The sequence below is a fragment of the Nanorana parkeri genome, unplaced genomic scaffold (genome assembly GCF_000935625.1).
Source record: "Nanorana parkeri isolate BGI_ZX_2015 unplaced genomic scaffold, ASM93562v1 scaffold24, whole genome shotgun sequence".
Taxonomy (NCBI): domain Eukaryota; kingdom Metazoa; phylum Chordata; class Amphibia; order Anura; family Dicroglossidae; genus Nanorana; species Nanorana parkeri.
In genome coordinates this window covers 2,322,222-2,335,591 of record NW_017306292.1, presented here as the reverse complement: position 1 = coordinate 2,335,591, position 13,370 = coordinate 2,322,222, and the positions used below count along the sequence as shown (strand labels likewise).

The following is a 13,370-nucleotide window of genomic DNA, read 5'->3' as shown; positions in this document are numbered from 1 at the left end:
ATATATATATATATATATATATATATATATATATACACACATGCGCACACACAATGCCTGTTGGGTGCTGCCCTTTCCTGTGAGGATATGTATGCATCTGACCTTTCATTACTGAGTGGTCCAGCACACATGGCGTGTTCACTGAAAGTTACAGTGGTGGAGACATTTAACACATTTGTATGTTATCTATGAATAGCATTTTTTATCATTCATGTGGAATAGATTCCTATATTTCTTGTTTATGAAAAAATGGAATGTTATCACATTGTATGCACATGTTCTCAACCCTTTATTTAAATATTATTTCACATATTATACCTTTGTGGTGTTGGGTTGAGTTACTTTGAAATATATATTTTCCTCCTAATTTTAAACGGCTTATGTTTTAAGCTGCTGAAATTTTTCTTTGATACTCTTGTGATTAGAGGTCTTGATAGGAGTTTGAAAGATCCAGGGAACATTGCGGAGAGGATTTCTCCTTTGCATTGGTGAATGGTGGGCATATCCAGAGCACTTCAAACAGTGGAAATGGGTTAAATGTGGATGGTTGCACAGAATCCGGACCTACTCACTGTATATACTGCACAGATATCCCACAATCCTTGCATCCACCAAATATAACTCAGTTTATGTGCCACAAGCGACAGTCTCACAGACACACATAAACCTCAACTAAAGATTATTATCTTATAAATGAAACTCTTCCATTACAAATGCTTTTTGGGATAGAAAGCATGGACAGAGAGCTAACACTTTTTTCAAGCCTACCTGAAAACCAATTTTATTCAAATAGTGGGGGGCTGCATAGCAACCAGTGACTGTCGAGGCAATGAACACTTCAGTCAGGACTATGCTTTCTACAACATAGCATATACAGTGCTGTAGTCAGGATTATGTAATGTACAGCAAAGATTACAGAATGCAGCTTTAAGGAGTGAATACATTAGTTGTCAGTGGTTATGTTGGTGTTAGGTGTCCTCTTAAAGGCTAGTGGTGATAAGGACCCCCATACAATAATATTGGAGGTCATTGGTGAGTGCCCCCATGACATTGGTGGTCATTGGAGTGTCCCCATGACATTGGTGGTCATTGGAGTGTCCCCATTGCATTGGTGGTCAAGTGGTAAGAGCCCTCATAACATTGGTGGTCAGTGCTGAATGCTCTCAGTATATTTTTGATCAGTGGTCAGTATCCCCATAACTTTATTCATTTATTGTAAGTGCCCTCTATAACATTGGTGCTTAATGGTCAGTGTGCCCACAACATTGGTGCTCAGTAGTTAGTCCATCTGTTAGTTGCTGGTCAGCCAGCACGTTTGTGGTTAGTTGTCTAAGAAAAGCTGCACAATCCCATGCTGCTGGTTCTCATCTCCCAACTTTGCTGGAACTATGCAGTCCCATTGCGCAGGATATCACACTGTTCACAGTATGTAGTGAAGCTAAAGCTGCCCCAGAGAAAATAGAGGATGACCCTGAGTCAGAGGTGTCACTAGACCTGTGTCCCTAGGCAGATACCTTGATCTAGTGACACCTCTAGTTGTGATGTGGTCAGTGCCAAATATAATAATTTTAAATAGGAAGTTGGCAAGGTACAGTATATAGAATTAACTGCAAATATGTGGTTTGCGGAAAGTTCTTAAAATGGGAAAACTTGTGATGAAACCCCATTTTAAACTTTTCTGGTAAGTAGATATTGCTCAACAGGCCAGCAAAATATTGAATTTTGCAACTTGTACTTAATATTTTGTTGTATTTCTTGTATTTTTACAGTTTACTCAAAGTACCCAACATGCCCAAAGGTAAATATTCAGTATTTGATTGCTGCTATGTAAGAACTGTAGATATACGGATGCTAAAATTGTATGAGCATTGCACAGTCAGCTGTAGGTGAATGTACACAGCTGTAGACAAGGTCCCAATGGCAATGACCAAAATTCTGACCCACAAACAAAACAGATAATGGTTATTAATGAATGCTATTTACAGAGTTTACTATTGCACTTTCCTGACCCACAACATCAGATTTTTCAGAAAGTTGGAGCTGCACTTTGATACGTGAATTTTGCTCTAAGCATCCCAAGAGGTGCAATAACCGAGTTTGTCTAAAAGATGATTAATCCCTGTTCAGTAATATACAGTAGTATATAAAGTAGTATAAAGAAATTATTTTATTATTTTGTGTATAATAAATCAAAAATGTCTTGAATGCCTTAATACTCTTTGAGCCACTATCCTCTGTATAATTAGCCTGTTGGTATGCACCTTATGAAATGAAGTAGCAGTTATTTACCACCCTGGTTAGTATTCTCTAAACCGATATTTGAATGAAGCAAAACAGAAATGGAGCACAGGTGGAAGTACACTGCTTGTCTACAGTCATTTTTATATACGTCATTCAAAACCCCATTGCAGTTTTTCTTCATCATTTTCTATTTTCAGACTAACAGCTTTTCTATTATTATGGCTTCTTCTGAGAAATTACCACAAATAGGAAATGGGTTATTTAAAGCAGTTCTCTACTTTTAAATGAAAACGTATGCTATAGACCCCTTCCTTGTAGAGTGTTTTCCTAAAGGATTCTTCTAGTAGAATATTGTTAAACCTCTTTCTCCTTGCTCCTTCCAGTGTTATTGCAGAATTTTGTATATTGAACTTCAAAGCATCAAAAATCACTGGGTGACCATGTGCCTCCATTTAATGTCAGTGCACACAGGGCACAATCTGCAGTACTGTACAACTAATTCTTCCCTTTCTTGTGACACAGACAGGCATTATTTTTTAACTGTCACTGCTTGGTTATACTAACCAACCTAAGACATCCATGTCTTCCTGGTCAGTGTACAGGTGTGAGCTCCTGACTGATCATATATGCAGGAATGTGGTGTTTGCCTACTTCAGCATATTCTTGTTTAAATCCTATCTGCAGGAAAAAAATAACCCTTGCAGTGGGGTTACCACTGCAAGAGTTAACTGCTCATTTTAGGGTTCTAGGGGTACGGTGAAGAAGGCTATTATTTGCCTGATCCCCGCTCCCGCAGGTTTCAAGGCCGGCACCCACAGCCTCTTCCCCCCTGCTATTCCCCTCCGCCACAGTGGTCAGAGGCCCATTGATGTCATGACGTCTAATGCAGGGCCCAGAGCCCTGCATTATTGCTGAGGAGGCTGAGGGACAGTCCACAAGCCGGAGTGAAGGGGAAAGAGGTGGTCACTGACTGTCAGGGAAGCAGGGAACAGGTAAGTAAAAGTCCTTTAAACAGGCCCCCCAGACATAAACAAACACTTAACCCTTGCAGTGTAGCGATAGCTGTACCTCAATGGTAGTTTTTATTTTCCTGTAGATAGGCTTTAATGCTTCCAATATTTCTCAAAATGCTGCCAAATGTTTAGCTTATAAACAACTTACTGGTGCATAATTAGTGATTGAGAACTCTGCTCAGGTATGTCCTAACGACCCATTTATTTAATCAATCGGCACTTCCATCTTGACTCTCGCATATCATAGATAAAAGAAAGCCAGGCTGTCAATTATGATCCACACGTCAAGACATCTCAGCCCTTTCAGTTACAGTCCTAAACAACTGACGCCAGATGTGTCAACAACCAGAGGGAGCGGTTGAAGATCTAGATAAAGTTTTGGATATGTGCTCCAAACTGCATACATCTGCCTTCAAGCAGTGGTTCTCAGTGCACAGTTGGTCCAGGGGCATAAAGGATTGATTTGCATGGTTTGACCCATTATCCCCCTGTTTTTCAGAATGGAAGCAACAATGACAAGAAAAAGGGTTTTGGTTAAAAAAAAACTGCTCTATTGTGCTTTGTACTGATTTGGTGGTGTTATTTTTTATTTCTTCAAAGCCACCATAAACTGGTTTTACTTTAGGGTTTGGGGATTAAAATGGTCAGATCAGTGTAGTAGATTGACTGTACATGTCTTTAAATGTGGGCAGGGCTTTCAGCTGGCCAAAGACTGGGCTTACTTTTCTCAACTGTGCTTTTGTAATGCTTGCGGTTAGATAACCATGGTTATGCCAACCCTCACTGGCATTCTAGTGATGAAACGCGTCAGTGCAGGGCATACAATCGCTTCATGTTGGATACATGCTACGGAGAGGAGATTGATTAAACTGATTGTACTATGTTGTTTGTGAGTGTACTTTGTTTCTTTTAAAATCAAAGTGTATAATCGAAATGCTGCACAATGGGAGTTATTAATCCTTTTGTTTGAGCCACTTTTTGGAAATGAATTGGAGTGGAGAAGGAGGTGGCTTATACTGATGGATTCGAGTGGATTCTTATCAGCATTTGAACGAGCCATTTATTGAAAGGAGAGGAGGAAATAAGGAGCACGGTGGTTTTGGGAAGATTCACCACACAGCTATCTTGGAAGATGGAATACCATATGTACACAAAGAACACATGGGACTTTTTATGACTTGAATATTCATATACACAAGGAATACATATATGTATGTGATTATATAGAGTAATTATATGTAATTATAAAGTTCACATTTGATTAATTGTATATATATATATATATATATGTATATATATATATATATATATATATACCAAAAACATTTTAATTTACATTTAATATTGGTAAAGCGCAGTACAGTAGATTGTAGATAACCATGAATTACCCTCTGTCAATATGTACATGGGTGTTTAAAACCCAAAGAGAATATTTAATATATTGGAGCTTACCAATTCTTAGATGTGGTAGATGCATTTTTTTTTCCTGACCGGCCAGGAGGTCTGTTATTTTTCAACTTCCTTTATCAGACTACGCTGTCCAGCAAAAGTGACAGAGGGTGCTTACAATCGTTGGCTTTTATTCTTTTTTGTAAACCTTTGTCCCAAAAGGAAAAAAAAAAACAAAAAATTGTTGCTGCAACTGTTTAAAAAGTGTTAGAACTTGGCTTTAATTTGTTATTCAAGTCCATCCAAATCTGCTAGTGCATCTTACACTACTTTTTCCATAGGCTGATACTAATGACGTCCAGGGGTGGTTCCATTGCTCCCCCATAGAATGGAGCCACTCTAAGCCAAGAAGTGTACTACTGGCTGGGTCACCAAGTGAAAATAAAGGTAAAAAGACTAAAAAAAAGAAAATGAATGCAGCTACATATTTAAGGATTTGTAAACTGAACTATATTACATTTTTGTTTTGGGGTTTAGATATGCTTTAAGCTTTTAGATAGTAGGGTTAGGAAATGTTACCTTTTGATGAACCAGGAACTGAAATTGTTGGGATTCTAAATATTTTGTTTGTCAGTGTTGTTATTTCACGCAAGATATGCATTATACGTAAAAAGTTTATGTGCATATATTTTCAATTGATTTTTTTCAACACAAATTGTATTTAATTCATTTATGTGCCAACTTAAATAACCATTTACTTATTTTTGTAATAATCATCTATTTATAGCTTCAGATAGCTCAGTGTTATCATCAAGTGAGCGGCAGTGATTATCTCACTACTAAAAACAATTAAAATCTTCTTTATAGGTTCATAAATGAAACCAAAATTAATAAGGAGCTACCAAGCACCAGCATTTAAAAGCTAAATAATTTTTTCAGTGTCAAAATTAATTTAATATATGTTAATAAGTGCTTAACGAAGTATGAGTGACCTTTATATTCCCTTCAACACAGATCAGATTAAAGTAATCAGTTATATCTTAAAAGTGTCATCCTACTAATTTGCTTCTGTTAATGAGTGGCACATCATTTTCAGTTATGGAGGGTCTTAAGTTAGCATCTCACAGTTTTTAAATCTTTATATTTAATAGGTTGTTATAATGTTTTATTCAACAAGCACACTGGAAGAGTTATCAAACCATTACCCCAGTTAACCCAAAGAATAGACAGAAACTCCATGTTAAATATGTCTGTGAAGGTTCTCATTCATCCAGGTCATGGTATATTTGTAAAAAATAACTCAAGGCAACTGGAGTTGCTGTATTTTTCTTAGAAAAATACAGCAACTCCAGTTGCCTTGACTTATTTTTTACAGATATCCACATTAAATAGGATTTTTTTGTTTTTATGAGAGAGTACATAGGAGGGAATCCTTTTATATGATGTTATACTTAATTTCAGAGCCCTCCAGCATCATCATAATTATTTGTTATCCTACAACCACTTAGGCTAGCTATCAATCAGGATGCGGCAGCAGTTCAGCGCCATTGGACAGGTCGGCAGGTGGAGGAACTTTTTTATTTCCGCGAGTGGGTGACCATTGTTAATCATGATGGACGATGATCTACATCGCTGGACAGCATGATTGACCAGTGGAATACATCAATGGATACTCTTGTTAATAAATAAATAATAATAATACTCTTCTTAATAATAATAATAAATAATACTCTTCTTAATAAATAAAGGCCTTGTGGTTTTTTGTTCTTTTTCATGGTGTTGTGTGTTTATTTACCCTTTGATTCACTATTTGGTGAATGTGTAGGGGTAACAATGCGCGGGGGGGGGGGGGGGGGACACATCTGGGTGCCCTCTTTATGAAAGGGGGCACTCAGATGCAAATAAGCCCCCTGCCTGCAGAACCCCACAACCAACGGGCCAGGGTTGTGGTGAAGAGGCCCTAGTCCTCATCGACTTGGGGACAAGGTGATTTGCCAGGGCTCCCCACTGGCAAAGTACCGTCCCAAAGTGGAGGGCATTTGGCCTGGTATGGTTCAGGATGGAGGAGGTGCACGCTCTTACCCCCACCTTTCCTGCTCTGCTAGGCCACTGCTCGAATTAAGGGTCTGGTATGGGATTTTAGAGGGGACCCCACTTTTTTCATTTTTTTGGTGTCAGGGTCCCCTTTAAAATTCCTACCAGACCTAAAGGGTCTGGTATGAATTGGGGAGAGGACCACATGCTGTTTTTTTTGTTATTCTGTCTTTTAACAACACTCAGGGATTCAATCTGCTTCGGCAGATCATTCTCCCCACTCTGGCTGTTTGTTCAGCTTTGCCGACATGGAGCATGATCATTTGGCTCGGCTGCGTTCAGGTGTTTACTTCATCTGCCTTCAGCTGCTGTACGCGCTATTGAGAATATAGCTGAAGCAAGCTGAAGGATTAGCCAAATGTTAAGCTAAATTCTTTGGCTCCTTGGTGAATAACACCCTAAATGTATATTAGAAGTTTGCCCATTCCTACCATTCCTATACATGGCAAGTGTGTGTGTGTGTGTGTGTGTGTGTGTGTGTATATAGGTTCACGTCTCGCCTGGTAGTAAATCAGAGATGAATCTGTCTGTATTCAAGTTGCAGTGGTGTTTGGCAGATTTTAAAAAAATTGCAAACTCTAATGCAAACCATATAGAAGTCAATAGGAGGGGAATCTTGCAAATCAATTTTCTCCTTTTTTAATGACTAATAGGCAAAGGATAGTCAAACAAAGAGCATGGAAAGATTTAAACTGCCTCTAAATGACAGTTCCCTGTTCCAGTATATATGTTGATAGATGAGTGGCGGGCAATGTCACAAGAGCAGACAAATGCATGGCACCACCCACATTGCTGCCCTGCACGCAGATTACATTCCCAAGGGGTCATGCAAACCTGTTAGCTCTATGAAATGTTATGTATGGCACTGCACAGGTCCCTCCTCCCAGCCATTGTAGACTACTGGAATTTATTGAGAAATCCAGTGACGCCAGCAAAAATATGACATGTTTTTTTAGCAACATCCCGTAAGTAAGTAGTTGAAAACATGTTGCTGACTGTAACTGTACATAGGAAGTGGTAGCTTGGGATAAAAAAAAAGTACTTACCTCTGTGTTCAGCTTCGAATTCTGATATGGATAATACAGAACAAAAGAACAGGGGTGTCCTCTCCATACACCTTCATATCTAACAATAGTGTTTTGTACAGATGTATGTAATGATAACACTTGCTAGACTGATTTAATAATAATTATAAGACCTACACTCTCCACTCACATCTCCTGACCTCCTGATCCCCTGTCTTTTACAGAATGTGGAGTAGTCCTTTAAACATCTTATCTGGCTTCCCCCTTGGTCCAACACAAAGTGAAAATGTTGAATGTATCTGAGCAGATATCAAAGTAATGTGTTTTTTCAACTATGAAACAAAGTCATCCGGTAAATGGCTGTGATCTAGACATGACAGATGAGTTATATGTGAAACATTAGTGATAATATTACTATCAGTCATGAAGCCTTCCTAGGACATTGTTCTGAAGACAAGTCTAATTCATCATTCTGCATGCTCTGTAGAGAGTTTGGTATATTAAGGAACAAGGGACAGATTCACATTGATTTATGACTTGTTCTAGATGATCATCTTTATGGACCCTGGGGCAAAATGATATTTAAATAAATTAAGTGACCTGATATTTTTATTATAATTTCAATGAAAAAGCTGCCTGTTATTTAATGATATAACCTACAGTATAAAGTGCATGCGTATAAACCAGTACTGCATATTTTTAGATATAAAAATTACAAATGCCATAGTGTTATGTAGTAAATAGTATTGTATTATGTGATGTCATAGAAGTCCACCTAGTTTTTAGAGATATTATTGTATGGCAAAGTATATAGTATGCTATACAGCATATTAATAACAAATCTGTGACCAGATGAGGAATAATCAGCTTACTTTTATTTTATAATCAGCTTTATTTATTTTGATATAAAGGTAACTTGGTCATACAGACCTGCTGCAGGCTAGGTTCCTGCCTCAATACTGCAACATCTTTATACATATAACATTTTGCATGCACATAGGTGCTTTTCCACATTGGTAGGTATTGGGGGGTGCGGGCAGAAACGATCGCCGCTGCTCAAATTAATACAAGTGGTCTGATCAGACCACTTGTATTAAACGAGCGGCGGCGGCTCCACAATGTACATTCAGCTCTGTTTGTCCAGAGCCGGGCTGAATGTACTTTAAAACTACTCGCCCGGCGCCCGAAACTGCATGTCCCGGGCGTCGGGCGATTGGAATTCCACACCCCTGTATACTTTCTTCCAGATGGCATCCTCTGCAGAGCTTATTAGCCTTGCAAGCATGTATGTGCTTTGAGATAGCTATTGCATTTTAGTGTGATCACAGTCAAGATTAAAGGAGAACTATGAGGTGAGTGCTTTTCAATCACCTCATAGTCATAGTTCTAACCGACCTGTGACAATGAGACTGTCACAGGTCGGCTCAGTAGATTGGGAGGTGAGCAAACATATACCAGGGTTTGCTCACCTCTCGATCCTGTCACGCCTCTCTGCCGTGACAGTGGAGGGGCTGGATTCCCCGCTCCGATCCGCCAGCGCTGACTGGCAGAACGGACGGGGAGGGGGCGGGTACAGCTGGCTCTGTTACCCTAAGGAGAACTATGGGGAAAAGCCTTAACCCCATAGTTCTCCTTTAAGTATCAAGGTCCAGATATGGTGCACCCCTAGGGATCTGATCTGTGATCCCAGTGAACCACATTGGAAATCTGAATCTGGAAGTCTCTGTGCTTCACAGTGGAAGCCTGCTATTGCAAATATTCCCACTGATTGAATTAACAAGTAAGTGTGAGAGAACCTCCCAGGATTTCCCACTTTACAGGGAATCTGGGGAAAGTGCACTTCATTCTGTGGATGGAGGCTATGAAGGCATGGTTGCTTCCACAGCTTGAAGCCAACATGGAAGGAGATTGAGAGTAGATGGAGTAGAATAGTATTATCAAAGAACAGTCTGTTATAATGAGCATATTTTTTATTCAGCTTTGAGTTTTAACCTTCCTTTAGTTTGAAGGACTTACTGACAAAGTGACAGTTCAGGAACCGGATCACACCCGTAGCTTTGCCACAGCTCTGGGCCTTGATAGTGTTTTGCATCTATCAAGGACAGTACGCAAAAGTCTTGGAAGCCCCATATAGAGGAGCCAAGTGCTCAAATGACACATTCAAGTCAGTCTTCATCATATCCAGAGGCTTAGTCATCAAGTGAGTGAGTGAGTAGTTCAACTCATAGCTGCTATTTTAGGGGCGGGCGTTCTTTTATACTCCATTTAGGAGCATATCTCTGCAAAGAAGGGAAAAGATTATCAAATTTGTATTTAATTTTGTGGTCAGTAAATCAAATTTGGGATTTATCCTCCAACATTCCCGCAATTCCTTCTGGTGCAGAACATCCCCGTGGCCTTAAAATAGTAAACAAATCTCACTTTTTTTCAAAAAATGAATCCAGAGCAAACAAATATACATTGTCCAACAAAGTATTTTTTTTACATTTTTGTCAAAGCACTTACAGTCATCTTGTTTCTGATGGTTCCAACTGTCTCAGCTCGGTTTCCCTGAACTTCCTGTTCAGTACAAGATGGAAAAGGGTAACACAGTCTCCAGCAGCTGCCCCTCTACTAGCTTGGAGGAGGGAGGAGATGACAGCAGGGAAAGGTGGCTTGCCTTGCCCTACCTGTGTGTTTGAGGAGCAAGGGTAAGGAGCCACGGTAAAACAGGATATCAGGGCCAGTGATCCGGTTGACCAGCTGATTCTGCAGAAAACTAAAACTTTTAAACGCCAAGGAGCAGAATCCATGGAAAGTGATTTAACGAGCATTTAAAATAGCTTAAAAACTTTTTGACTTTAATATCACTTAAAAATCTGTGCTGGAGTTTTGCGAATTAAATGTCATGCTATTTACACTGCATTTAGAAGCATATTTGTGTACAGCATTTGTGACTGTAAAGATGGCATATTCTGTAAAGTGACTTTATATGACCAATAAATACCTTATTAGGGGGCACCTTAAAGTTAAGGCTTTTATTGATGGCTTCCTTATGAAAATGCTAGATGATAGGCTGTATCTGACTTCAGTACTTTTGTTTCACATACTTGGAAGAAGCATGTTCAAAATGTCAAAAAAGTGTCAGCTTTTCTTATTTCTATACTCGTTCTGCAGACACGGGTAACGTTGAAGCCAGAGAATCAGCATGACAGCCCGAGAACTAGCATTCTCATAAGGAGAGACCAGTCATGGCATGGTTTATAAGACTTAAAGGTCTTATAAACCATGAGGATATAACTGGCTGGTGATTAAGAGGTATTATGATATTCTCAGCTTACAAATGAATTTAAAAGGAATGTTTTGGATAATAAACCTTAAATGCAATGCGCTGTACACCTTGTTGTAATGTGCTTTAAATGCTTGTCATGCTTATTTCCTGATTATCACACATCTTGTCTTGAAAGGCTGATTCTGAAATCTCTAATTTGCTCAAATTATACTATGTTAACTGTGAAGCACAGAGGAATATTCGTTGAGAAATAATGCAGCTGTTCTAGTTTAGTAAACTGTAATCAGGCATTAGACTTCTTTCCATATGCAGATAGCTCCTACATCTCAGTGATAGAGGAGAATAATGTACATTTATGATAAGGCATGCATCAGCAACTTAGTCCTGTCAAGAAATGGCAGTTTTGTGCATATTTTTGCTGCATACTGTAATACTGGGGCACAAGAGATAAGAGGCTTTTTTTTTAATGTGAACTAGAAACCAGAGGCGAAGAAAATCCAAACGATGACAGCATACCCAGATTACTGTCAGATTTCACTATATCAAGTAAAAGAAACTGCATGTAGAAAAAGTACCAGTATTATTTAGTGTGACCAGCATCTAACATTGTGCCTTATATGTAAACCTGCTCTGGAGAAGTAACTTCAAGACCATATTGCGCTGTACGGTACAGCATGGCAGTAATTTTCAACTTGTGCCTTGTCAGTGGATCCTGACAGTTTGCATAAGCAGTAAAATACACTTTCATCATAAGAATGACTTTTAATTTCCTTTTTAAAGGGGACTTAAGGTGTCCTGCTAAAAAATTGCCAGGTTTTTTTATAGCAGAAAAGACTGTAACTCTCTCCTACCAAAAATCTCCTACCTGCATCTCAGCAATTTTCTTCCCTGTACACTGATATGTGCATGCGCAGCTCAGTGCATATACCCCACATGCTGAGATAAAGTAACTCCTGTAAATTTATAATTACAGATACTTCTGGAGCTCTGAATGACCTAAACTTACAGAGTTCACATGACCTAACACTGTATAGCTTTACTGGAGATCTATGTAACGTGCTTGAATTTGTGATTGCTGATTGTAGACCATTTTGTAATTGGTACACAGCAGAAGTTGTGGTCAGTTTTTTTTTTCTTTGCATAGAAGAATTCAATACATTGTAGACAAGAAAATGCGTATTTTAACATTTTAGATTCACCTAAACCCTTGCAGTAAAGCACAAAACTATAACATTCAGAGCTCGGAGCACAGAGGGATAAATGAAGCTCATAAAAGAAAAAATACAATAAGAAAGCAAAGAAACCAGCTGCTAGCAAAAGGCTTAAATGGTGATAAACTGCCCCCAGTTAGATGCATCCCTTGATCTTACAGTCTTAGAAATGTTTATATCATTATCAGTGTCTTAAGGTGACATTGTGAGCCCTGCATGTCTCTTAGTTAGTAACAAGATGTGCCCAATATAGTAATCTAACAGGAAAAATCATAAGGCACGAAGTACATTTTGAATTTACAGATAAAAGTCAGTGCTATTCAACTGGAAGAAGAAAAAGGGGGTCTGCTAGCATTGACAACCAATCGCTTGTTCTAATCTGCTCTGGAAATGGCAGTCAGAGCCTGCTTTCTGTGGGTAATACATAGCTATGGGCGAGTCTGCTCAGGTTCAGGTACTCTTAAATAATTTACAAATTGTAAAATGCAAGGCGAACCCCAGAGCAGTCAATGAAATTCCATAAAATCCTAACAATACATTTTCTCCATTTGAAAAGCTTGTAGGCAAGAGATTGTCAAACAAAGGGCACTGGGAGGTGGGCATTGCCAGGGGAATTATGCACATTTAAAAAAAGCCTAAAGGGCAACATTAAAAATGCACAATTCCTTCACATAACATCTTTGAGGGATTGACTTCAACCTGCCTGGGAAGTGGCACTTTCTGTGCAAGGTACTAAACCAAAAGTGATATTTGCAAAATAAAATTAAATTGCAGCTAAACTACATTTTCTTTCTGCTACATTCTGTTTGTGGTGGTCAGAGATCTATACATCAGCATCTATACAAGACCTTTATCCTAGATGAAATTGTAAAGTGTTCATTTATTGAAGATTCTTGTCATACAAACAAGCGCATTCAGGCCACACTGGGTCCCTTCATCAGACTTAGCATTGATAATGTGCACAAATCATATCAAACTTTATATGGATAGACAGATGCAAACCCCACCCACCAGAAAACCCCTTGACGTCATCATGATGTCATAAACCTGCCAAAAACATTGTTAACAAATAGTAACCATCATGTATACAAGATTGTAAGGGGGCACCCCAGAAAAAAACAGCATT

General features: G+C 38.8%; 1 protein-coding gene across 3 annotated transcripts in view; it reads left to right on the top strand.

The window, feature by feature from the left end:
• Window positions 1-13,370, top strand: part of KCTD8 (potassium channel tetramerization domain containing 8) — an 82,635-nt gene that overhangs the window by 31,465 nt on the left and 37,800 nt on the right. The window contains exon 2 of one of the 3 annotated variants that reach the window (XM_018564616.1): window positions 9,897-9,905. The exons of the other annotated variants lie outside the window; for them this stretch is intronic. Within the exon in view, the coding sequence (XP_018420118.1) occupies window positions 9,897-9,905 (9 nt within the window). The remainder of the gene's footprint in view (window positions 1-9,896; window positions 9,906-13,370) is intronic. 3 annotated transcript variants of the gene reach the window in all.